Source organism: Mesocricetus auratus, unplaced genomic scaffold, assembly GCF_017639785.1.
Source record: "Mesocricetus auratus isolate SY011 unplaced genomic scaffold, BCM_Maur_2.0 Super-Scaffold_100013, whole genome shotgun sequence".
NCBI classification, from domain to species: Eukaryota; Metazoa; Chordata; class Mammalia; order Rodentia; family Cricetidae; genus Mesocricetus; species Mesocricetus auratus.
The window spans coordinates 12,288,921-12,315,998 of record NW_024429196.1 but is presented as its reverse complement, the minus strand read 5'-3'; the positions used below and the strand labels follow the sequence as shown (position 1 = coordinate 12,315,998).

Below are 27,078 nucleotides of genomic sequence, written 5' to 3'. Positions count from 1 at the left end.
ATGGCGGAAGGAGAGAACCAACTCCCCAAAGTTGTCCTCTGACCACGGCCTTTGTTTGACTAAGAAATGGCGTAATATTTTCTGTGTTAGTTACCGTATTAGCATTTGATTGTTTCTTGGGAATATGTTTGCTCTCCTGAGAAGAAAAACAGTGCAACATAGACTCCATCTTCAAAACAAAACTGAAACAAAAAGCAGGCACGTGAGCAACAGCAAACAGCAGCAAAAGCAGGCAGTCCAAAGACCTGGTAATATGTCAGCATGTAGAGCCAGCACACTGGGACCATCCTGTCCTACTCAGTTCTGTTCTCTTGATACCTTGTGATGCTGTTCCTAGAAAACCGACTGAGCCTCTCTAGTCTCAATGGTATCATTTTAATATTGGCAAGACTCCATTTAACCTTGAGACCCTGTGTGCTCCTACTGGAGTCTGGAGATCTACCTGCCTCTGGTCTCTGATGTTTCTCTGCTGCTTTTCCTGAGTGGAGCTTATTTCTTGATCCTTGGCCTCCTCTGACCAAGTTAACTACTCTACTTGATTCTTTCTGGTTGTTTCTAAGGGAACTGGATACCCAGTCTCTTACCAGTAAATTGAGGCACACTAGGCAGGCTCCCAGGTGCTGATACTCTGTGTGTTGGATGTGAGGGTGTCCAGTCTTATGATTGGACACTGCCAGATGATCCCGTTTTCTGACTCTTGCCCTCTCCACTTACCTTCTCTGGCACTGTGTGAGTTAATCTTTTCTGGGAGCACCAAGGCACCTCAGGGAGTCCTTCAGTTTGTAGCTTTCTCTTCTTCGCTACATCAGTCCCAACATGCAGATGTGATTTCATATTGTAAGAGTTGGGATCTCTGGCCCATTGCTCTCCCATTTTATGTTTTCTTTGTGTCTTAGACTTTGTTTTTATTCCTTTATTAGCACTTAGATAGATATTCATGAGTAAAAGGAAATTAACCTGTCTTCCACCTGCAACCTTTAATTATATTATAGAACCTTCAAAATTATAAAATAATATTTTAAAGAAGGTGTTCAGATTCTGAAGCTGTGTGTTTTTTATATAACATTTACAAAATTGAAAGCATTGCTCCTTGATATTAGGCAATTTATTAAAAAATTACTTTATATTTTTCTAGTAAAAGATAGCTTTATATCTTACTTTAAATTGCATATTAAACAAGGCTCAACTTTTATTCATCAAAATTTAATTATCCAAGTAACAGAATGCAAATTATGAACTTAAATCTTCCTGTCTTACATTAGTGAAGCATGTTAGTGTCATTACTTCAGTTTTGCATTTATATATCTGAACTGTTATGCTGTATGAACCCTTAAGTCTTGAATGAAATTTTGCACACCCATCACATACTTTCAGTAGTGTGTGCTGAGTTCTACAAACAGACCAGCAGTGGAATGGAGATCTGGGTTCTCTGGCTGATATGGAACTCTATGGGCAAGGAAACAAGCTATGACATTTTGCCCAGAGTTCGAAAAATATTAAGTAAGATGAATTCTTGTCTTTTAGCCTGCCAATTTTCTGTTCTAACTACAGTGGCATTTTTAGTATAAACCCTTGAAATTGGGGTTTATTTGAATTGAATTGAAGACGCCTGATGATAGTTAAGTGTATTTGGGAGGTTTTGTTCTTGATATTGGTAGTGTAGTTTTGTTGTTGATGATGATGATGTTTGAGAAGAGGCAAAATGATTTGCTAAAACTGTTTTAATGGATTAAAGTGACAAAATGGAGTGCCATTCTGACGTAATGAATCAACAAGGACTTAGAGGGCTCTTTGAACTTTGTTTCTATGCTTTACTATCAGATAGAAATATTGAACACTTCCCTAATGGCTTGAGAGAAAATAATAATGCCATTTGATGAAATGGCATGATAATTACACTTTATCATCTACTGGGCTGGATTTGGGTTCCCCTGGAAAACATTGCTCTAGGTGTCTGAGAGGGTGTTTCCAGATAACAGATAACAGTGCAACAGAGCAGTATTCAGTCCCCATTGTGGCTGGCACCATCCATGAACTAGGGTCCCAGAATGAATTAAAAGCGAATCCAAGGAACACCAGCATCCCTCACTCTCTGCTTCCTGCTGAAGATGCAGATGCTCCTGAGTCAGGACTTTCCAGTCATGATGGGCCCTTAACTTGTGAGCCTCGTGAGTCCCTCCTCCCTGAAGCTGCTTTTGGGTGTTTTATTACAGTACTGAGAAAAGCAAGTAATACAAATTTCAAGAATCTGATCTAACTGAACTAACAAAGTTGGGGTGGGCAGAAAGAAAGTGAGAAGTTAGTAAACTGGATGTAATTATTATAATTTGAATATGTAAATTATACTAATTACCTATATACAGAAGTGGCTAGAAGTACAATTACCTGATTTATAAATGTGAATGGCACAGGTGCTGCTTAGAGACACTTTTTAGAAAATTAGCCATGGCATCAATACTTGGTGCTACAAAATGACTGCTAATTATACCTCTTATCATAATAAAGCCCAAATAAATTATTTTGCATGAATATATCCAAATACTGGACAAAGACGGGGTGACAAATATGCTAACAACACTCTGGCTTTTAATGTGAGTTCCAATAAAGAAGGTATGTTCTGGGGGCGTTGAATCTGAGCTGTGAGTGACAGCCCTCAGGATCCACCAGCCTGCCAGGTGACAAAAGCCATGCTAGCTTACACAAGTGCCTGCAGTGATGTCTTACTGCGATACCCTTTCCACTTAAGTGTCAATCCAGAACTGCAATTATTGGGATAGGAATTCTCCATGTCTTGCTTAGGGCAGTCTATTTTTTCACGGTTACTTGTTTTTTGCTTGTCTTTTTCAGTTTTGACACTCTTTCCCTTAGCTTCCTCCATTGTATTACTCCGTAACTGAGCATGGACGATACATGAGACTCCTTTTAGGATTTTTTTTCCATTTAGCTATTCTACACAGCTCATTTTGAGTCTAAAGGTTCCCCAGTTAGTGAGAGAGGTCATGGCTTCTTGGTTCCACTCAGACAAAGGTCCCTCATAAAAAGAGAGGGGAGTCAAGTTAGGCTGTGGTTCCTGCTTTGTCTGTTGTTGACAGGACACTTGTGCAGTGCACTGTCACGCTATGATTATTTGTAGTGATGCAGTTATAAAGTGAGGGCAGATGGATGCGTTCGTTTCATCCTGCCTCATTATATAGAATCTGACTTTTGTCTGGCCTGTTTAGTTAGACAGAGGCTTTTGAACCTCCTTAACCCCTAGTGTCTGCTGTTGAGTCTGTATAAAGGAAAGGATGGTATGGGGCTGAGGAGGTGGAAGTCAAATGAGGTGTCTGAATATGCTTGCCATCCAAACTAGGAGAGCAAAACCACAGTCATAAACTTAAGTCCCTATCATTAATCCTCTTGCTGCTGCTGAGCACAAAGGAAAATCTGAGATGGGACTGTTATTGCCCCTCCTTGGCTGAATGAGCAGCCACATTTTAACTACAGAAGGAAATGCAGACTCAGGGGCCATTTGCCTAATGTACCTTCAGCCATAGTAGAGCCCCAGTTCAGAGTGGGACATCCTCTGTTAAAAGAGCTGTTCTCCCCTATGCTTCTCTGTGCTAATTGCCCCCTCCATGGTGCTGCTGCAGAAAGCCTTCTGCTCTTCATCTGCATTGGCCCTGGTGTGTTCATTTGTAATAGTAACACTGCTTTCTCTCATGACCCTCCAATTATAGCCATTTTTCTCCTTGAAATTAAATCCCTTTCAGGAGATTAAAGACTGACAATTACAGGTGGTGTTTAAAAGCGCAAAAAATAAAATCAGTAAATAGTTACAAAGCTGCTCAAATGGACATTGTAGATCATTAAAGTGGTCTTCATAGACCATGTGTGAGCCATTATTGGTTATTCTCATTTTCCTTATACTTGTATCTAGAAAATAATGTAGGGTCTGCCTTGATGGGGGAATTACAGAAGAGAGCACAGAGTGAATGAGGACTTTCTAGTTGTGCAGCATTAACATGCTAATATTATATAGCTCAGAGTGGGTGAAAAGCCCAGGCTGTCTTTCCTCTGTGTCTGAGGAAAGGGGCAGGAGTGGAAGCTGGCCCTCCTCTGATAGCTCGGCATTGTTCCTTCTTCCCCTTGGCAGCTCACAATTGCAGTGGAGCAGCATACTGACAGCATGGTTCCTTTCATGCTCCAGGGGCTGAAAGAGCAATCCCAGCTCTCATCTAAAAGGCTGTTATTTCGTGTGTCTGCAACAGAATAGACAGCAATTACCTGGAGTCATTTCATTTAAGGTTTTGTTTAAAGAGCAAAATGGGAAAACAGCCTACGTGTCCTCCTTTATGCTGTTTATCCTAGAAATGCATGAGTAACATATGCAAGTCTCACTTGTCCTTCTTGCCTAGCGTATAAGTCAGCTCTTGCCAAAATCACTGCTGCTTGCACAAGACTGCCCGTTTACAGTATTGCTTCAGGGATGATAGATTAATAGATTTTCTTTACATGCATTAAAACATTTTCATCTGCTACATTATCTCCCTTTGTTATAGGTTTTTAGTTATGAAGTCCCAATGTGTGGTGGTGTTCCCCAAGAAATTGTAAGCATCTTAGAGTAAGAGAACTGTTCAGTATTTGGATTTAGTGATTGAAGTTTTCAGGATACATTACAAATGAATCAGTTGTCAATAGCATCCTTAAAGCATTGGTTACATGCTAGAAGTGTCACGTGATGCACCTTGCAGTATGTGGGTACACATTAGGAAATGGCTTGATGCAGGGGGAGGAACTTGGTCCTCAATTTGATGTGCCATGCTTTGTTGACATCCATGGGAAGCCTGACACTTTCTGAATGGAGACATAGGAGAGGAGGAGTGGATGGGGGAGGGAATGGGAGGGAGGAGTTGGGGGGGAACAGGAAGAGAAGGGGAAGGAGAAACTATCAGGATGTAAAATAAATGAAAAAAATTAATTAAAAAAGGAAATGCTTCTTAGGTGGTGTCTGTTTTCATAATTGTTTTACCATTTGTTTGGCATCTAGAATTTAATGTATTAATACATTTTATCAAAAGGTGTCATACTTTAAGCAGACCCCTTCTATTCCATAGGAAAGGCTGACCTGCCACTATGCACGCATGTGCATATGCATGGATGTCTTTACAGAATTTACATCTAGTCGTTTGTCTGTTTCCTGAATTGTAACTTCTTACTTTGAGCTGGCTATGATGGCAGGTTCTCAGTGTTCAGTAGGGAGCAAGATGAACTTTCGTTAGAGATCATTACTGTAGTGGTGGGGAAAGGGTTTAAAGGTTTGCTGGTGATATGAAGAGTATAAGTAGATTTATTAATAGAGAATAAAAGACAAGGAGGGACAAGAGACTGTCATTTTAACATGCGGACAGAATACGGAACAATGGATGCAGAAGCTTTGTCCTTTGTAGTATCCTCCAGAGTCAATGATTATAGCAGAGTGGAGCGCTTGTACCCATGAAGCAGAAGATCCACGAGTGGAATTTCGAAGCTATTTTATTATCTATCTATCTATCGACAGAGTGTCTCTCTATTATATATCCCTGGCTGTCCTGGAGCTCACTGTGTAGACCAGGCTGGCCTTCTCTTACCTCTGCCTTCCAGATGCTGGAATTAAATTTGTGTGTCACCATGCCCATGTGATTCCTATCTAAGGAAAGTCTAGAAAGTGCTCTTCCATGTTCTCCCGTCTGCAGAGAAATAAGCAGAAATTTCTGCTTCTGGCCGTGATAGTGCTCATGTCAGCCTGCAACAACAGTCCACGTCCAAACAGAACACTGGACAATGGGGAAGCGCTGACCTTTCTAATCACTTCTTCGTCACTCTAAGAGGAAAGGCCTACACCACAGGAGCCAGAAAGGCATCACCCAGGAGGCAGCTGGCATGTGGATGTTAAATCCCTCCATAAGCTCACCTGTTTGGACAGTTTTCTCCACCTGGCAGTGCTGTATGGGGAAGCTGTGGGACCTAAATGCATGGGGCTTGGCTGGCAGATATAAGCCACTAAGTCAGACGGTGCTCAGGGAACCGGGGCACTTCAGTTTCACAGCTCAGCCCCGCCTCTTCTCCAGATGATTAGCTTCTTGTGAGAAGCCACACCAACCACCATGCCTTCCTTTCCAGAATGAACACGCCCAAGGAGCCCTGAGCCACCTTGAATCTCTCCTCCCTAAAGTCATTGCTATCACATATCTGATGACAGTGATGAGAAAAGCCGCAAATGCAGGGATCAAAACAGTTCTTCCTAACTGAAAAGATTGGAAGGGCATCCATAGTTACGATGGTTAGAGACCAAAGAGAAGAGAAAGCTATTCAGAAAACTGCCTCCAGAAAGGCAAGATTATCTGTGTAGTTAAACACATGCAAGAAAGTGTTTGGAAGCCAAGATGTATGTCTAGAATACAGTATGCAGATGTTGGGCAAAGAACAAACCAGGGGAGGAAGTTTGCAATCTGAGCAGGATAAGTTTGCTGCATAGCAAGGTGCTCAAGTAATCATTTACTAGGGACCCCAGAAAAGTTAGAGGGAAGGTTAAGCTAGCCTTTAAATAAGAGCTTCCTGGAAGCCTTTAACTGATCTATAATTAACTGCCTTCCAGAATGAAATTCAGTGTTCATTCATGTAAGGCAGCAAAACCCAGAAATTCAATAACATAACATTAGCAATGTCCAGTTCCAGTATTAAGATATATGCATGAAAACACAGGAAAAATTTCAACCAGTCAGAAGAAAATGTGATCAATAGAAACAGGCACTCGAATTAGCAAGTTAGAATTTTAATGCTGCTATAAATGCAAAAATTTAAAGAAAAATTAACAACATTGAAATAAATGGAAATTGTAAAGAACTAAGTAGAACTTCTAGAATTGAAACAACAATCTCTATGGAGAAAAAGTTAACCACAACAACTGAGGTTAACTTTAGATTAGATATGGACCTAAATACAGGAACATCACAATTGTCCACATTGAAATCGAGTAAACTAAGAAAATTATATTAAGATTCATCAAAACCAAAATGTCAAAAACTGATAATGAAGACATCTGTTAGCAGAGCAGAAAATTATGCATTTCAAGTAGAAGCCACAAATCAAGGTGGCCACTGACATTTCCTAAGATGTCACAGAATGATATAGGTGAAGCATTCAGAGTAAAATGCCATCTTAGAATCCTGGCCCAGCAAAAAAACTCATAAAATAAGGTAAAATGAAAACAGGCATTGTGGTGGTTTGAATAAAAATGACCTCGATAGGCCCACAGGGAGTAGCGTTAGTAGGTGTGGCCTTGTTGAAATAGGTATGACCTTGTTGGTAAAGCTATGTCATTAGAGGTAGGCTTTGAGGTTTTAGATGCTCAAGACATGCCCAGTATTACTCTCTCTTCCTGCTGCCTGCCAATCCAGATGTATAGATACTGCTCCAGTACCATGTCTGCCTCAAGCCACCATGCTTCCAGTCATGCTGATAATGAACTAAACCTGAACTATAAGCCAGCCCCAATTAAATGTTTTCCTTTATAAGAGTTGCCATGGTCATGGTGTCTCCTCACAGTAATAAAACACTAAGAAAAGCATTTTTTAAAGACTGGTAATAAAATAAATGTAACAAAACATAAAAACAGGCTGATGAGATGGTTTCATAAATAAAAGTGCCTGCTGCCAAGCCTGATAATCTGAGTTATAAAACCCAGGACCCAACACTTGGTGGAAGGAGAGAACTCACTCCCTGAAATTGTTCTCTGACTTGTAAACACACAATGGTGTACACACAAACGTGCACACATACACACATTTTCACATTATATACATAAGTAGGTAGGTAGATGATAAAAAGATTATAGGTATATAGGTAGTTGACAGACAGACAGACAGATACATAGAGATAAATTACAGATGTAATAGAATGTAAGATGGATGAATATAATAAAACTGTTAAAATGTCAATAACATCATTTTAGGCTAAAAGGAAATAATTCCAGGCAAAATTCAGATGTAGAGAAAGATGTAAAGAATACCATCGTTGGTAAACATGAGGGTAAATATAACATTACTGATTTTTATTTTGTAGTCTCATTCAAGAAAAGTAACTTCTTAAATGTCATGTTTATAAACGTACATTGCTAGGTTATCTTCATAAGGGAGAAAGGAGAAAAGTTGGAAGCATTTAGTTTGTGTGTAGTGACTTAATGTTACTTTAAGGCAGACTGGGGTAAGTTAAACACGCAATGAGCCCTACAACGTAATAAAAAAGTAAAAAAAGAAGTATAATTGGTAAGGTAGTACAGGCACACAGGACAAAGTGGGATAGCAAAAACGTTCAGTCAAACCGAAATAGGAACAGGAGAAACAGACTGAAGACAAGAAAAGACAGGCAGGAACAGAGCAATGGATTTAATTCCAGTCAGAGCCCTGCCCTTCCTCCTTCATCAACTCTGCTAATCTCCTCAGATTTACAGATTGTTTTTTCTGCTGACTCACATCTCTTGTTGTTTCCCTACAGTATTTTTTAAATTTCCATTGTACTTTTCAACTATGAAGTTTTCATTTGGTCTTTTCTTTTTTTAATTCTCTTTATTGGATGACCATTTGGTATCAGATAACCAACTGGTGAGCTCTTCCCTGAGGAAGATGGCTTCTCTTGTGAGAAATGCAGGTGGCCTGCTTGCACTTTTGTGTCCGCTGTCACTTTAAGTGATTCTTCACCTCTTTGGATTTTATTGGTGTTTAGCTTGCTGGATACTACATGCATGAATTTTTCATGCTGCCATTTTTTGAAACAACCACCTCGTGAGATATTTTAAAGAGAACTGGTTTCCTTGACTTCTTTTTGGAGGCCAAACTTACACTGACAAAGGAAGACATTACAAGGAAAGAGTGTGCCATTCTGTGTGAGCATGTATCTGACGTTCTGTGTGAGAATGTATCTGATGTTCTGTGTGAGCATGTGTTTGACTGACTGGGATTTGTTCCAAAATACTAGTTTGCTGAAAGGTTAAAATAAGGTTGCTGAAACAAAAAATTCTCATACTATAATTGTATTTAATAGAATAGAATAAAAGTGTGCACGTGGGGAGTGAGGGGAATGACCATGAAAAATGTATGGTAAAATTCAATGCCCATGCTTTAAACACTTTCAGATAGTAGGAATAATATAAATCTCACCTAATACAATGCACCCACCCAACTTAAATGAAAGTGAGAACTTTACAAAAGCATTTGTAATAGGTACGTTCAATACTTTTAAGCTTTGGGAAAGTCAAGCTAAAGGTATAAAGAAATACTATTTGATATCTACTAAAATGGCTGAACTTACAAAGGTCAGTGATGCCAGGAAAAGACAAGGCTGTGGAGCAAATCGAACGCTTGCTCATCGCTCATGGCAGTGTAAAATGTTGCAGTCACTGGGGAAGTGTATGGCAAGCTCTAACCTCATGCCTTGCACGCCCTGATGTTGATGATCCCCTGCATGTCCTGATGCTGATGCATGTCTGTCCCCTGTGTGCCCTGATGATGGTGCATGCCTACTAAGACTCAAAATAGGATGTTGACAGTGACTTTATAAAATGAACAGAATACTCTGAAGGATGCACTGGAATGGGAAATTGTGCTTCTGTGGCTCAGGGCAGAACATGATCTATTTCAGCAGATGACCTCAGAGCACACTGAGAACAAAACAAAAGGCAGAAAAGGAAGAATTTCTAAGTGCAGATATTGACAGTCCTTTTTCATAAATTTCAGTTAAAGAAAAACACCTCATTTTCTTTCTTAATAAGGACAGAATGCAGTCAGAGGGCCCAGTAAACATGTCTTTTGGAAGCACTGCAATGTGGCTTATGGAATGACCTCTGTTTTGGCCTGGTTGTTTTAGTCCATATCTATGTGCTAGAGAGTTGAGAATGCTCTGAGTTAGTGTAGCTATGATTTAGGAAAATTATACTTCAATTTTGTTTGATTAAAGAGCATCTAGGCTCCATTTTCACATTATGCTGAAAAGCTATGCTTTTGTTGGGGGGGTTGGTCTATTATGAATTCTCTTTTAGTCTATCTTGGTAATGTAAAATTATTTATGGTAAATATAGCACCATTCATTCTCTTGGTTGCTGTTCATTTTAAAGCCACACATACGGCCATTTTATTGTGGTGATTTATCATCTAACTAAAGAATATCTGCAGTTTATTTTATATATTTCTTTCCATTCCATCCTTTTGCTCATTAAGATTGTCATGTTTCATTTTTTAGTTTACCCTGTGTCTTTCCAGGGATGGCATTTAGACTAGTGGGGACAATTTCATTTTATCAGGGCAGTATTTGAAACTTCACTAACGTGAGTGAAGAATCAGAATCTGTTCCAGGATCTTTCTTTTGGTGGCTCTTTAAGGGAGTGAGTCACAAAAGCTAACAGTAAGACTTTGAGTTTTATTTGCATGGTAATTTCCACATTTTTATATATCTTTCCTTTTGTGTTTCATTTTAGCTTACCTCTTTATGTTTTGCTCAGAAGTAAAGCTCATTCCTCACGTTAAACCCTGTTGCCTAAAACTGCTTGAGAAATGGATTTGTTGATTGGAAAATGTGTCATCAAGGTCAGGCATCTCAGGAAGGAAGGAATTATGGAAAACTTGTATTCCTCCTAATCAAGTTCCCCAGTGATTCCTTACTGGTGGACTTGACCGCAGTCACCCAGTGTCCTGATGAGAGGGGGTGAGCTAGAGATGTTCCCTCTAGAGTGTTGACCAGTTTTAGCCTCTCTGCTTCAGTATCTACATCAGAAAGAAGCTTCTCTGATGTGGGCTAAGATAAATGAACCTATGGGTAGCATTACATCATTAGTTGTAGTTTACTTTGTTTAGCATAATAGAAGGTTCTCCCCTGGGGCCTAGGACCTGCCTAACCACAGGTCCTGGCCCTGAATACAACACCAGGCATGAGTTCCATCTTGTAGAATGGGCCTTAAATCCAAAGAGGGGCATTTCCTCCTCTCTCTTTAGCATTTCACTACTATGTCCAGATTAAGAAAGATGACTACCACCAGGATGAGATCTCTATATCTGGGTTCAAGTGGAGAAATTCTTCCTGAATTCAATGTTACTCTCCCTGAATTTTTCATTATGATTGGCTATCTGATTGACTGATTAGTTGTTTTCTATACTCAAACCACTGGTTTCTAACTATGAAGTATTTTCATGACATTTTACAGTATAGTATAAAATATCAATGAAGTAAAAAATGAGGGAAGTAAGTTTCTTGATATTTTTAAACCTACTGTGTTGTCTCTAAATAAAATTTAACAGTCTGACTTTATTGACTCCATTCCTTTCTTATCAGAATGTGATTTTAAGTTTGTTCTAAAAATTTTTAACTGTAAAAAGCAAGTTACTATGCTTTTTGAAGATAGTTTTAACTAATATGACTCTCCCCAATTTGTATTTTATTGTTTGTAAGAAATACTTAGCTAATAGAAATTATATGATAAATAATTGTAGACATGATATAAGAAATCACTGTCTTGATTGCTTAGGTAACTCACAGTTTCTTTTATGGAGTTTATCAGATGAAATTCAAACAAATTTTAAGGGTAAAATTGATTAATGCTTTAGATTTCTGTATTTATATTTTCAGATTGTGTGTTTTATGCTTTGGGTAAGAAGGTAACTACTTACCTTCTTGATATAAAGAAATAGAATATTAAGGTAGCTTAAGGAGCAAAAGGTTTATTTTGGCTTGTAGTTTAAAGGGACAGTTTGGGAAAAGCACAGTGGTGGGAGAGTGAGGCAGCCGGTCACATTGTGTGCACACTCAGGAAGCAGAGAGATGCATGCTGGTGCTCAGAGGTTGTCTCTTTCCCCCTCATTATTCAGTCTGGGATCATTGTCTACAGAGAGCCACCATGCTGAGGGTGAGTCTACCCTCCTCAGTTAGCCCTTTCTAGAAATACCCTCACAGACACACCCAGAAGTTTGTTTTCTGTGTGATTCTATGTCTATTCAAGTTGGTAATGAAGTTTAGGGCATGACACATAAATGTGGTTGATAATGTTGACATATACAGACTGTCACTATGACCTCTTGTTTATTATTTTATTGTCTGGAAAGATTTGCAATTGTCCCATTAAGCCTGAACATAGAAGATAATGAAATCTTGGAAGGGTCATTGCTGACTTTTCATATAATTCTTCTATAGTTAGCAGTCATATCTTTCATCTCATATTTTTGCGAGGCTCCATTGATCCTTCTAGAGAGAGCAACTTACTTTTCAGCATTGCTGACAACTGCATTTCTGTGTCTTCCACAATGGGGATCTAGATCTTGCTCTGCAAGCTTGCTCAGTGGCTCCTGCATAGCTGAGGACAGTCCTTATTTATGTGGAAAGATATTTTTTCTTTTTATTTATTTACAATTAAAACCCTTTTGTTTTAGTTCAAATATACACACTTGTTTTTTTAAATTTTAGTGTGCTTATAGAGAGTCATAGGAAATGACATAATTTCCATCTTGTGAGGGTCACAAAATTCATTACCTGTTTGGAGAGAGGCCTAAGTGTTCTAATAATGAAAAAGACAAGGGTATACAGAAAAATTTAATAAAACTAAACTGCACCTTCCAAAGTACAGTTTGGAATTTCACAAGAAACCACAACCACAGTAAGTAACACTGAAACAGCCTGGAGGGAACCCCGCATACCTGTGATGACAGATTCTACCTGTGGTGCCAGCCTCTCTAGGATGCTGCAGGTGTTTCTCATATGCAACTCCTGTCCACATACAACCCATGTAATTGGCTTGTACTCCTCTAATTAGGTGGTTGTTGTTTATTTTAATCCTGACACTGATGACATTTTGGCCCGGGAATGATTCTGCATTGTGGAAAGCTGTTCTTTGAACTTTTGGATGGTTAGTGTCATCTTAACCTCTAGATTCCAGCAACAACTTCCTATCTTCAGTGATACAGAGTATCTCTAAGCATTGTGTGGTATCCTTGAGAGAAGACTTGAGAACCACAGGTGTCTTTGTCATCTTAAATTCGTGAAGACGTGTCTTAGTTCTTTGTATATGCTAATAATTTAACAAGTATTTGTGGAATGCAAATAATAAATTGTGAGTGTTCTAAAATACATTTAACTATAATTGCTATTAGGATGAATCCATATCTATAAGTATCATGTCAAGAGTATTTCCTGGGTCAGCATCCACTTCTGTAAAAAGCATACTGGATGTAAAATTCAGTTCTGAAGGTCTGTTGGCTGTTAATGGTTGCTAGGGGAAGGGTGTCACTTTCTTCCACTGTTCCTGCTTCAGTAAGTAACCTCCCACTCGAGTTCATGAAAACAACTTTAAACACAGTGGAGCACCCATTTGAAGAAGACATTCGAGTTGAATGGTGACCTATGGGGAAGAAGAGTTTCAACAAGGCAGGCATGGGGATAAGAGAGGGCAGTAGGAGTGAAAATGAGTAAAAGTTACTATGTCCATGTTTAAAACAATGAAAAAATAAAAATGAGCCAGTTGAAAAAATTCAACCAAGAGTAAATCATTTCTGATAATGCACTGAAAAGGGGTTAAATTTTTGTTGCCTGTGCATTAATTTTGTATGACCCTTCACTGTATTAGGGTTAGCAACTGAACTTTTGATTACCTGCTTGTGTTAATGAATAGATATTAGCTTTTGAGTAGTTTGGGGTTTACAGAAAGATTAAACTGAAAATATAGAGCATGGTGATAAACCTCTTTACACAGATCTTCTCTGTGCTGACATTTTATAATAGAGGGGTGCATTTGTTGTCATTCACAAGCTAATAATGATACATCACTAAATCCTCCAAACTGATAAAGCTCAGATATCCTCCATTTAGTAAGTAGAAAAAGAGTAGCCCTGCATCCAATAGAATGCATCAGCATTGAAGGAGGAGGAGGAACAAGAAGAGAATCAGCATTCAGACAATACTTAAAGAAGCAATGTGTTTATCTAGAAGAGGGTTACCTTAATACAGGGAGCCATTAGAAGTTTAAAGAGAAATCTGGCACTAAATGTTGATGACATCAACTAACAATCTAAGCAATAGTGGAGAGGCTACCTTAAATGTCATCCTAGAGCCTTCACCCAGTAGCTGATAAAAGCAGAAACAAAGATCCACAGCTAAACACTGAGCTGAATTCCTGAAATCCAGTTGTAGAGAGGGAGGAGTGATAAGCAAAGGAATCAAGACCATGCTTGAGAAACCCACAGAAACAGCTAACCTGAGCAAGTGGGAGCTCACAGATCCCATTCTGACAGCTGGTGAGCCAGCATAGGACCAAACCAGAGCCCCTGAATGTGGGTGTCAGTTGGGCTCGGGCAGTAGAACCATTATTTATCCTTTTGGGAGCCCATTCCCCATGGAGGAATACTTTCTTAGCCTAGATACATGGGGGAGGTTCTAGGCCCTGCCCCAAATGATTTGACAGACTTTGATGATCCCTTATGGAAGGCTTCACCCTCCCTGGGGATTGAATGGGGCATGGGATGGGGAGGTCAGTGGGTGGCATGGTAGTATAGGAGGAGGGAACTGCTATTGATATGTAAAATAAAATTATTTCTAATTTAAATAAAATTTATAAACAAAAAAATAGAGTACCAATCAAAAGAAGAAGAAGCAATGGGTTAACCTAAAATTCACTATGCTGAATCAAAGAAGGCAGAATTCAGATTTCTTCACTGACACAGAGATATCAACCTAAACAAAACAATGAGCTGAGATTTTCTCCAAATGCTAATATTTATTTCAGAACAATGGAGTCCCCAATGGGAATGCAGCTACCAGAGTAAATACAGGATTATTCAAAGAGGTTGGGACAAGGAGGAAGGGTTAGATTAGCTGTTTTGACATACTGTGCATGGTGTAGTGGTTAACAACAGGAGTGCCATTAATATGAGGTTGAGCACACACTTCTGTGTAGTTGTGCTTGAGAACCTTCTTTGCAAAAAGATGGCCTCCATGCAAATTTATAGTCCTGACATTTTTTCAACACAGGTGTACTCAACAGTTCTTCTTTCTGGACAATGTGTACATTTCTTTTCAAAATAGACTTCCCCAGAGGAAACTAGACATTGCAAAAGAAGACGAAAAAGAGGAGGAGAAGAGAAAGAAAGAAAGGATAGTTGGTTTTTTCACTATTTGGGGGCCTGCAACCCAGCTCCCAAATAAATACATGAAGACTTATTCTTACTTATGAATGCCAGGTCTTAGTTTGGCTTGTTTCTAACCATCTTTTCTAACTTAAATTATCCCATTTCTCTTTAACTACATTTTGCCTCTGGACTTTTTATCTTTCTTTATTCTATGTATCTTTCTTCCCTTCTTACTCCATGGCTGACTGTTTGGCTGGGTGACTGGCCTCTGGCACCCTTCTTTCCTCCTCCTTTTCTCATTCTTAGCTCCCTTCCCTAGATGTCTTCTCCTATTTATCTTTTTTTTCTGCCTGACAGCCCCACAGATCCTTTCTCCTGCTTAGCCATTGGCCATTCAGCTCTTTCTTAGACCAATTAGGTGCTTTAGACAGGCAAAATAACACAACATTACAGAGTTAAGCAAATGCATCATAAAGAATGCAACACATCTTTGCATCATTAAACAAATATTCCATAGCACAAATGAATGTAAAACATCTTACAACAAGAAAGAAATAACTGGAGTCTCTAACATTGCTTTTTAGAAGGTTTCTGAGTAGTTCTAATGCCCTGCTCCTTGTAAAGCAGCAGTTCTCAAGTGGGCCACAACACCCTAGGGAGGGTGAGCCAACAACTATTTCACAGGGGTCACCTAAGACCATCAGAAATCACAGATATTTAAATTGTGGTTCATAAAAGAACCAAAATTACAGTTATAAAGTAGCAACAAAAATAATTTTATGGTTGGGGTCACCACAGCTTGAGGAACTGTATTAAAGGGTCACGGCATTAGGAAGGTTGAGAACCACTACTGTAAAAGAATGTCCAAGCGTTTTGAAGGACTCAGTTTCTTTTCAGTTGCTTAAGAATAATTCTGTAAGACAATCTGCCAGCCTATGGTGGAAGAAACCTGACCCTGTATGGTATGTACAGGGTAACAGCACTTACACTGTGTTCATCTTCTGATACAAAAACAAAAAGCACAGACTTTAACATGCTAGGCTGTACACAATCCTGCATTAGCTGGAGGTTTTATCTGAGTGAAGAAAGAAACCAATTATGAATGTGATCCCACTTCTTCATCTTTAATACTGAGATGATGATGTCTACTTCCAAAAATGGTGAGGTGCATGGATAATTCATGTGAATATATTAGAAATGTGCCCAGTATCCAGGAAATTCTGAATGCATCTTGTGTGCTACTATCTAATCCAGAAGTGTTTAGCACATTATTAGCTGGAGAACAATGCATCCAATATTTCAAACTAGAATGCTAACGGTACATCTGCGTCCACTCCTTTCCTCTGCCTGTACATTAGTTAGAGGGTCAGAATGATGACTCTGTGGGTTCTCAGGCAGTGACCAATGATACAAAAGTGGGTGGCAAGGAAGACAAGACCCTTGGGAGGAGGGCAGGGCTGAAAGCAGAGTCTATAGTGTATGGCATCAGGGGATCAAGGACTTGCAGAATCCAAGCATCCTTGTGATGTTTTCTTGGTCCAGGACCAATCACCCAATGGCCTCTCTTGTCACATCCATTGTTGAATAAGTGTTGGTCTTTATTGCAGATGGTCTGCCTCTTTGAAAGTTTCAGTGGGTCTTAATGGTACCTCATTTTGCAGAACCCTAATATGAAAAGTTTCTCCACCCTATTCTTTCCTCTTGCCCATTCAGATTCTCCCTGTGTGAAGAGAAGGATGCTGGAAAGCAGAGGCAGAGTAATACTGCAAACTGTTTCCTAGGGTTCTATTAGCCATCTTCACTTCAGTGTATTAGCAATTTTGCCTAAAAGGAGGTTTGTTTCTTTTCAAAGTGCACATTTAAAGTAGTATATATCCATTGACACTATTGCACTATACTAATTCAAGTATCAGAAGCCAGCATTGCTTTTAAGGCTCACATCCTAAATTGGGAAATTGAGGAAAAATTTGTAGAATCACAATTCTTTTTTGTATCTTTTATTTTTTATTTTTATTTAAATTAGAAACAAGCTTGTTTTACAAGTCCATCCTAGATCCCTCTCCCCCCCTCCTCCCTGTCTTCCACTAACCCCCTATGCCATCCCCTTTCTGCTCCCCAGGGAAGGTGAGGCCTTCCATGTTGGATCTTCAAAGTCTGTCATATCATTTGAAGCAGAGCCTAGGCCCTCCCCCATGTGTCTAGGCTGAGAGAATATCCCTCTATGTGGAATGGGCTCCCAACGTCCATTCCTATGCTAGGGATAAACACTGATCTACTACCAAAGGCCCCATTCATTGCCAAGGCCTCCTCACTGACACCCACATTCAGGGGTTCTGGATCAGTCCTATGCTGGTTTCCCAGCTATCAGTCTGGGGTCCATAAGCAACCCCTTGTTCAGGTCAGCTGTTTCTGTGGGTTTCTACAGCCTGGTCTTGACCCCTTTGCTCATCACTCCTCCCTCTCTGCAACTGGATTTCAGGAGTTCACTTCAGTGTTTAGTTGTGGGTCTCTGCTTCTGCTTCCATCAGCTACTGGGTGAAGGCTCTAGGATGGAATATAAGGTAGTCTTCAATCTCATTATTAAAGAGTATTTAAGGTAACCTCTCCACTATTGCTTAGATTGTTAGTTGGTGTCATCCTTGTAGATCTCTGGACATTTCCCTAGTGCCAGATTTCTCTTTAAACCTATAATGGATTCCTCTATTATGGTATCTCTTATCTTGCTCTCCTCTATTCTTCCTCCAACTCAACCTTCCTGCTCCCTCATGTCCTCCTCTCCCCTCCTCTTCTCCCTTTCTCTTTCTCCCAGCTCCCTCTTAGCTACCCCTCATGCTCCCAATTTGCTCAGGAGGTTTTGTCCCTATCCCCTTCTCCAGGGCACCATGTATGTCTCTCTTAGAGTCCTCCTTGTTTCTTAGCTTCCATGGTGGTGTGAATTGTTGGCTGGTAATCTTTTGCTCTACATCTAAAATCCATATATGATTAAGTACATACCATGTTTGTCTTTTTGTGATTGGGTTACCTCACTCAGGATGGTTTCTTCTAGTGCTATCCATTTGCCTACAAATTTCAAGATTCCATTGTTTTTTTTCCGCTGAGTAGTACTCCATTGCATAAATGTACCACATTTTCTCTATCCATTCTTCAGTTGAGGAGCATCTAGTTTGCTTCCAGGTTCTGGCTATTACAAATAATGCTGCTATGAACATTGTTGAACAGATGTTCCTTTTGTATGAATGTACATCTTTTGGGTATATGCCTAAGAGCTGAATTGCTGATCTTGTAGACTTAGAATCACAACGCTTATCGTTAAATTTAAGTAGAAGATTTTCTTCTAAAAATTCAGTAAGATGGATCCTGTGTTCTAGTTATCAGTCATATGTAAGCATACGTCTCTATATGCATTTCATTTGTGATTTCATGAAGATAATAAAAGTCACTTATGAGACCACTTACAACAGGATGCTGGAACAATGTTAAAACATTTGAAGAAAACCTTTTACAGTAAGAACTTTAAAACATTCTGTTTGTTTTAATGTCATTATGACGTGCTTGTTTCCAGCTGTGCAATGGGGGATCAGTGACTGATCTTGTGAAAGGATTTCTGAAGAGGGGAGAAAGAATGAGTGAGCCTATAATTGCATATATTTTACATGAAGCACTAATGGTAAGTCCATTTGAATTCTCTGTGTGACCATTAGGAAGTAGCTCTAACTAAATAAAAATGCAGATCCTACTTTAAAAATATATAACTATGTTAATATTGATTAATACAGGGGCAGATGCAGCTTAATTGTTAAATACAGGCATTTAGGTAAGCTAGGCATTTGGTAGCACACACCTTTAATCCCAGCACTCAGGAGGCAGAGGCAGGCAGATCTCTGTGAGTTCGAGGTCAGCCTGGTCTACAGAGCGAGAACCAGGACAGTCTCCAAAACAATACAAAACCCTGTCTCAAATAAACAAATAAAAAAGCACAATTTGGGTTTTTCATTTAGAAGTCAACTTTGTGTAAATAGATCCTGATTTCTGCTCTTAGGTATTTTTTATTTTTATAAAGATAGAAAATAAATTTTTCTAGTTGTTATGTTTTTGTTTGCCACTATCTTAAATAAGCTCATTTAAAATATCCTTTTTGAAATCAACAACTTTTTAAGAGTGGAGAGCCAGAGAGACAGCTCAGCAGGTAATAGTGCTTGTTGCTAGATATGATGACCTGAGTTTAATCCTTGAACACACATAGTGGAAGAAAATTAACTCCCACAAGTTGTCCTCTGACTTCCACATGCTCATGCATGCATGCATACAAGTGCATGCACACACACACACACACACACAATGTATTAAAAATTAGAGAGAAATTTTGGGGAAAGCAGAGAAGTGTACTCTTTTCTGTGACTTTCTAGGTAGTCCAAGTTGGATTTGATACATTTGGGTTTGACTAACTCAATGCAAAACATTAGTATTGGAATGGTGATTTCAACATATTTTTGTATTGATTCTGCACAAATGTACCACCTGAAAAATGTTTCTTTGTTTTATACTTTAAAGAACCATTATACAATTTCCACCTTCCAGGGACTTCAGCATCTGCATAGCAACAAAACTATCCACCGTGATATCAAAGGAAATAACATTCTGCTGACTACTGAAGGTGGAGTAAAACTTGTAGATTTTGGTAAGTTTTCTTGAAAGTGCTTGAGGAACTAGCCTGATTTTATCACTTTCCAACATGTTTGCCTTTCCTGAGTTGAAAGTAAGAAAGCAAATCCATCTTTCAGATAATTTGGCAAATGAACCTCCCAGCTTCTGAGTTACCCAGCTAAATTCCAGATCACACACAGACACACACAGTCACACACAGGCACACACATACACACACACATTATCCTCTAGGGCAGGTAGCATCCCAAATGATGAAACTTACTCTGAGAGGTGACTGACTGATTTTTGTTAGTGATTGCTTTATAAAGGGACACATGTTCTAGTCCAGGATTTGAGATGGCAGGAGATCTTCATGGATCACTGAAAATGACTTCAAGATCACTTATTCTTAGGGGTAAGCAGAAGACTCTGGGAAAGATGTTCTTGAGAGTCTAAGTGTCTTGTCATGATGCCCAGGAGGTCTTTGTTTACCCTTGTGACCAAGGTACTCTCCTGAGGAAGGCACGGCTGAGCAAGGAAAGAATAGGGGGAGGTCCTGGATGACATTATTCAGCCAAAAAATCATGTTTTCTGCCTACATTTTCTCTGTTTTGCGACATAGTAAATTTCACTGTTACTAAGCCAGCTGTTTCTGTGTGGTGGATCAAGATATGGTGTGCACTTCATCTGGACAGATGCTTTTCACTTTGAAGGTGATTTTGTACTTTGCCATATTTGAACTTCTAAGCCTGTGACAGTGGTACCACCATTCCGGAAGGGACATCTCAGTGTTGCTCTTAGACAGTCTCTCCTTTCCTCTCTGTGTGTCCCAGCTTGTGCTTCAAGATCCTGTGAGCATTTCCCTCTCTGTCTCTCCCACTCTCTTTCCTGCTGTCCCATGGGGCAGACAGGACTTCTCCTGTCTCCCTCTTCTGTCCTCTCTCTCTTTACTCATTTTCTCTTTCCTTCCCCCTCCCATCCATTTCTAATAAAACTTCTCACTAAAAAAGGAAAAAAAAAGATCCTGTGAGCTTCCTCATTTTTAATCTTATCACATAGAATTATTTGGTCTTAGAGTTTAGACGCTCAGAAATATATGTAGATAGACAGAGTCTTTCACAATCAAGATTATGCCTCATTCTGTTCTGCAGAATTACTGGTTGGACATAGTGGTTCACTGTATATGAATTGAATTGGAAAATTTCTTTATTTTTCCATCCTGGAAACTGAAGCTCAACAAAATTGACTGATTAAATTTAGAAATGATTGTAAAGTACAAGTCTATAATGCCCTCATGTTTGAGTTATCCCAGGTTTGATTTTCAGAGGATGCAAAGATCTGGATGAACAGCATGCCCATCCAATATGCGTTGCACAGTATTGTTTATCTCACCTCAAGTTTTGCAGATTATTGAGCAGCAGTGAGACTGATATTGAACACCTGATTTATAAACTGGGTGCAGCCAATCTATGTTGCTGATTGAGTTTAAATCTAGATGATTGATCAGGCAGGTTAAGGTGTAATAAGGACTCTTGTTTAAAATTCAAAATAGCAAGAACAATGAAACATTATGCCCCCTTGCTCCACAGGAAGGACCATTATTCTACCTAGAAAATAATGCTGTCTGCATTCTAAGTAAGATATGCCTGATGGAGAACTTGATATTTAACTTAAGAGCTTGCTCTAAAATGCGTAGTCTATATTAACAGATGTTTCAAAACAGCTATAAACATCTCCAGACATTAAAGAACAATCTGAAAAGCCAGTAGCCTTGACAACTGTACTTTCATAGATGTTTTCCAAAGTCAATTAAAAATAGATATCTAGATTATAAGTAAGATTTTTGGTTTATTTCCATTTGTTGTTTGTTTGGTTTATTGCTTATTGATTTGTTTTGTTTTGAAGTGTTAAACCTTGCATCTTCTAGGAAAGCACTGTATCAAACTTTACTCCCAGTCCTAGGTAACCTTGTACAAGACATCCTTAGAAAAACTTGGAGTAAAAAACAAAAGGAGAGCTTTGGTTTTAGATTATTTTTTGTAGACTTTCAGCAATCATTAGAAAATAGGGCCAATTGTCTATTAAATGTGTTCTTGCTGTCAAGTGCCCAAGTCATATTATTTGCATCTAAGATGTATATACTTTTCTTGGACAGTAGGCTTTTCATGAATTAAAAACTCAAGAGTGGTGGGTATGCACGTGTGTAACAATGCTCTTTGAGAGAAGAAGAAATGAGATGTAGTGAAGCACAAGCTGTAACATCTAATCCCAAAACAATATCTTTATTTTATATGTTAATCAAATTCTCAGAGATTGCTGCTTCTTGGGGAAAAAGGATATAGAGCAATTTTTATTTTAATTTATTGCATCCCGAAGTGTACTATTAGCTCATTAGGGGACACTGAAGAGAGTCAGTGGTTGTTAGACAAGTTCACATACATCTAAGGATTCAGAACTAGGTACCAACGTAAAAGAGAACGTGCAGTGTTTGTCTTTCCGGATCTGAGTAACTTCACTCAGTGTAATATGTTGTACTTCCATACATTTGCCCAAAACTTTCATTATTTCATTTTTCTTTACAGATGAGTATTATTCCATAGTATATATGTACCACATTTGCATTATCCATCTTCTGGAAGACATTTAGGTTGTTTCCATTTCCTAGCTACTGGAAACGGAGTAGAAATCAACATGACTATGCAGGTTGCTGTAGCGCAGGATGTTGAAACCATTGCACTTATGCCAAGGAGTGGTATAGTTGGGCCATATGGTACATCTACACTGCTTGCCAGAATGGCTATATCAATTTGCAGTCCCATAAGCAGTGAATGGGGGGGGGCTGGTTATCCTTTTCCACATCCTCAACTGAATTTGTTACCACATTGTTTTCTTGGTCTTAGCCATTCTGACTAGGGTAAGACAAAATCTCAAAGCAGTTTTAGTTTGTATTTTCCTAATTACTAAGGATGTTGAACATATTTTAGATATTTTTATTTCTTTTTGTTTGAGAACTCTCTGTTCAGATACACAGCTCAGTTTTTAGTTGTGTCATTTGTTTTCTTGACTCTTTGTTTTTATATATTCTGCATTTTAATCCTCCAACAGATATATAACTGATAAATATTTTCTCCCACTGTGTAGGCTTCCTTTTCCTTAGCTTTACAGAAGTCTTTTCCTTTTCTTTTTCTTTTTTAGGAATTTATTTTTTTTATTTTTAAATTTAAACTAGAAGCAAGGTTGCTTCACATGTCAATCCCAGGTCCCTCTCCCTCTCCCTCCCCTCCTCCCACACCCTCCCACCAACCCCCTCATCCACCCTCCCACAAGCCCCACTCCTTTCTCCAGGGAGGGTGAGGCCCTCCATGGGTGGGTGCATATTCTGTCATTTCATCCATGGCAGGGCCTAGGCCCTCCCCCAAGAGTCCAGGCTGAGAGATCATCTCTAATTGTGGGATGGGAACCCAAAGTCCTTTGTATACCAGCAATAAATACTGATCTACTACCCAAGGCCACATAGATTGCCTAGGCCTCCTCACTGACACCCACATTCAAGGAGTCTGAATCAGTCCCATGCTGGCCTCCCAGACATCAGTCTTGGGTTCAAGAGCTACCCCTTGTTCAGGTAGTTGTCTCTGTGAGCTGAACAAGTCCAGTCTTGACCCCTATGTTCACCAGTCCTCCCTCTCTGTCACTGAGTTCCTTGAGTTCAGCTCAGTACTTAGCTGTGGGTGTCTGCCTCTGCTTCCATCAGTCATTGGTTGAATGTTCTGTTTCCCAGACTCTCTGGCAGTGGGATTGTATGCTGGCACACCCCTGATCCATGTCTAAAATCTATATATGAGTGAGTACATACCATGTTTGTCTTTTTGTGACTGGGTTACCTCATTCAGGATGGTTTCTTCTAGTGCCATCCATTTGCCTGCAGATTTCAAGATTCCATTGTTTTTTTCCCACTGAATAGTACTCCATTGTGTAAATGTACTACATTTTCTCCATCCACTCTTCAGTTGAGGGGCATCTAGGTTGCTTCTAGGTTCTGGCTATTACAAATAATGCTGCTATAAACATAGTGGAACAGACATCCTTGTTGTATGAATGTGCATCTTTTAGATATATGCCTAAGAGTGGAATTGCTGGGTCTTGTGGTAGGCTGATTCCCATTTTCCTGAGAAATATCCATACTGATTTCCAAAGTGGCTATACGAGTTTGCACTCCCACCAACAATGGAGCAGTGTTCTCCTTTCTCCACATCCCCTCCAGCATAAACTGTCATTGGTGTTTTTTATTTTAGCCATTCTAACAGGAGTAAGATGGTATCTCAGAGTTGTTTTGATTTGCATTTCCCTGATGGCTAGGGATATTGAGCACTTTCTTAAGTGTGTCTCAGCCATTTTAGATTCCTCTATTGAGAATTCTCTATTTAGTTCTGTAGCCCACTTTTTAATTGTATCCTTTGGTGTTTTGTAGACTTATTCCTTGAGTTCTTTGTAAATTTTGGAGATCAGCCCTCTGTCAGATGTGGGGTTAGTGCATATCTTTTCCCATTCTGTGGACTGCCTTTTTCTCTTGTTGACTGTGTCCTTTGCCTTACAGAAGCTTCTCAGTTTCAGGAGGTCCCATGTGTTAATTGTTGACCTCAGTGTCTGTGCTACTGGTGTTATGTTCAGGAAGCAGTCTCCTGCACCAATTCATTCAAGGGTACCTCCCACTTTCTCTTCTAAGAGGTTCAGAAGCTTTGTAATTTCATGAGGTTACCACTTGTCAGTTGTTGGCCTTAATTCCTGAACAAATAGAATCCTATGCAGAATGCCTTCTCCTATACCTGTATTTTGGAATCTGTGCCTATATTTTTTGTCTAGTGGCTTTAGCATGTCCTATTCCACATTGAGGTTCTTTGATTCATCTGAAGTTGTGGGGTTTTTTGTGCTGGATGACGGATTCTTTTATATGTGGTAAAGCTAAATAGATTCTGTAGGCTGATACAAGTGTACACACACACTCACACACACACACACACACACACATACATATATGTATATATATATAGTCATGTAACAATAATAATTAAGAAATCATGAATTTGGGAGGGGATGGAGGAATTGGATGGAACTAGGAGAGGGAGGGAAAAGAGTGATGTAAATGCAGAGCTGCAGAGCTCTTGTATGAATTACTAAAAACAAGACTATTTAAAAATAAGGATATTTGCATCTCAAATCCTATTTATTGCCATAGCATAGTACGTATCTAACACATGGTTGTTCAATTATGAATATAAGAATTACCAGGTGTCCCTTTATGTTTCTAATAAATAGCATTTTGCTATAGCAAAGTCAGTATAATTTCAAATAGTAAAAGGTATAATTACATAAAAAATAAGACTTAGTTTACTAGTACTAACCATAAACATATTCTGTCTGAGAACAGTTTGTTTGATAAGTGAGACACACAATTGCAGAAAACCATCAGACCCTTTAGACAGCTAAGAGACTAGTGAGCTGGTAAACGTTTTTAATGAGCTGCATCAGCGGTCACCAGTGCATGGTCAGTCGATAAATAAAATGAGCTCCCAGGAGACAAACTTCTCTAGGCCAGTCAACTAATGATGAAAAAAAACAATCCTTATGTAGAATAGAAAATGAAGAAGAGACTCAGTTTAAAGGCAGTCCCCAGGTTTCCTCTCTGTGGCTTTTCCCCCAGGGAATGGTCTTTCTAATAGGGCACTTAGCATTTCAGCCCAGGAGCATGCAATGCACGTCTTGTGATTTATTTAGACATCGTTCTTATGACAGAATAGTTTATAGCTTTAAATCTCTCATTATCCACATGCCCCATTTTATACTAAATCCCTAATGTAGAATGTAGGTCAAAGAGAAGTTGTGGCTGAGTCATTAATAAGCCACTTGTTAGGATCAAATGAGGAAGGTGAACTTGAATTTTAAAACTAGAAGTACCCCTTTCTTTCTTCCTAAGAATCGGAAAAGAACCATGAGTAGGTGGGAAAGGCAAGCACTGTAAAGGGAATGCCTTTTCACACAGCTTAGATCCCAATAGAGGTGAGGAAGGTATCCATGCCAGGACGGTGTTTACTGTGGTGGCATGGGATGGGGTGTTGGGTCCCCAAGTGGAACAAGAAGAGCATCTGTGAAGAGCGGTGGTGATGATGTCAACTGGGCTTTCAGGCCTAAAGTGAGGTGAAGGCTGCATCTGCATAGGGGTGCGGGCAGGGGCTGGAGACTTCAGCCTTGACATCCTCAGGAAATTAACCAGGACTTCTGCCTGATCAAGAAAAGCATGACAAATATTAAGAGGGATAAATATATGTGTAGGTATCAAAGTAAACATAATAATACAAGCCCTATGCTCAGGAGAGGTCAGCCAACACAAACTAGATAGATTTCTTTTTTTTTAAGAGAGAGAATGTAAAGTTGGGTGTTTAGGGATGTGGGGGAGGAGTTGAGAGGAGTTGGGGGAATGGAATGTAATCAAAATATATGAAATTTTCGAAGAATATTAAAATATTACTTTAAGAAAGAGTTTGTGAATTGCGTGTGCGTGTCTATTCCCTCACCATCTCCATTAATAAAGAGCACACTTCTAATCCAGATTTGGTTTTAAAATAACAATTCCCAACTATGAGGAAGTCGGGGCTTTTAGAGAAAGAATCCTTTTAGGGCTATGTAAGATAGCCTGGAACCTATTTGTCCAAAATGTTAAAAAAAACTCTCAATGAATGAGGACATGTATCAAATGTGCACAGATGGTAACTGGGAGCAAGGTTCACTCATCACATCTGGGAGCATTTGAGCATTAAAATGATAATAATGATGTGATCATGGGATCCGTTGAACAAAACAGAAGTCCATTAATCCACACTGCCACACATATGTGCATGAATAGATGAGAGAAGTAAAAACCTTTTATCACAGATAGAAGAATAGTGGAATTTTAAGTCATCATTTATCTGTCACCACAGTAATAATTAATTTATCCAATAGATGCCTGCATTAGTGTGTTAAATATTGATTAGAAATAGGATAGTCTCAGACTGGAAATACCTGTCCACAAAGTGTTTATTAGACAAAAAGGATAAAGAGAAATTTCAAGAAGGAGAAGTCTATAGATAGGTGTCAGTCAAACCAGAGTGAACATGACTGGTCACAGGAAGAATGAAATTCAGGTGACCTAACAGGATGAGCCCTGTGTCACACCCATTGTATTCCTGCAAAAGCTCAAACCATGAGGTAATTTCCACCAGTTCAAACTGGGGAGTAGTCTATGAACTAACAGGATTAGGTTAAAAAAAAGTAAGGCCAG

The 27,078-nt window shown here is 39.2% G+C and overlaps 1 protein-coding gene across 7 annotated transcripts in view; it reads left to right on the top strand.

Moving 5' to 3' along the window:
- The window catches only part of Myo3a (myosin IIIA), a 188,246-nt gene that overhangs the window by 18,028 nt on the left and 143,140 nt on the right, over positions 1 to 27,078 (top strand). For all 7 annotated transcript variants that reach the window (XR_005880707.1, XM_040755402.1, XM_040755399.1 and 4 more), the window contains exons 4-5: positions 18,682 to 18,786; positions 19,698 to 19,797. Coding sequence is in view for 6 of the 7 variants with exons in the window: in XM_040755402.1 (XP_040611336.1) it covers positions 18,682 to 18,786; positions 19,698 to 19,797 (205 nt within the window). In the remaining variant the exon portion in view is untranslated. The remainder of the gene's footprint in view (positions 1 to 18,681; positions 18,787 to 19,697; positions 19,798 to 27,078) is intronic.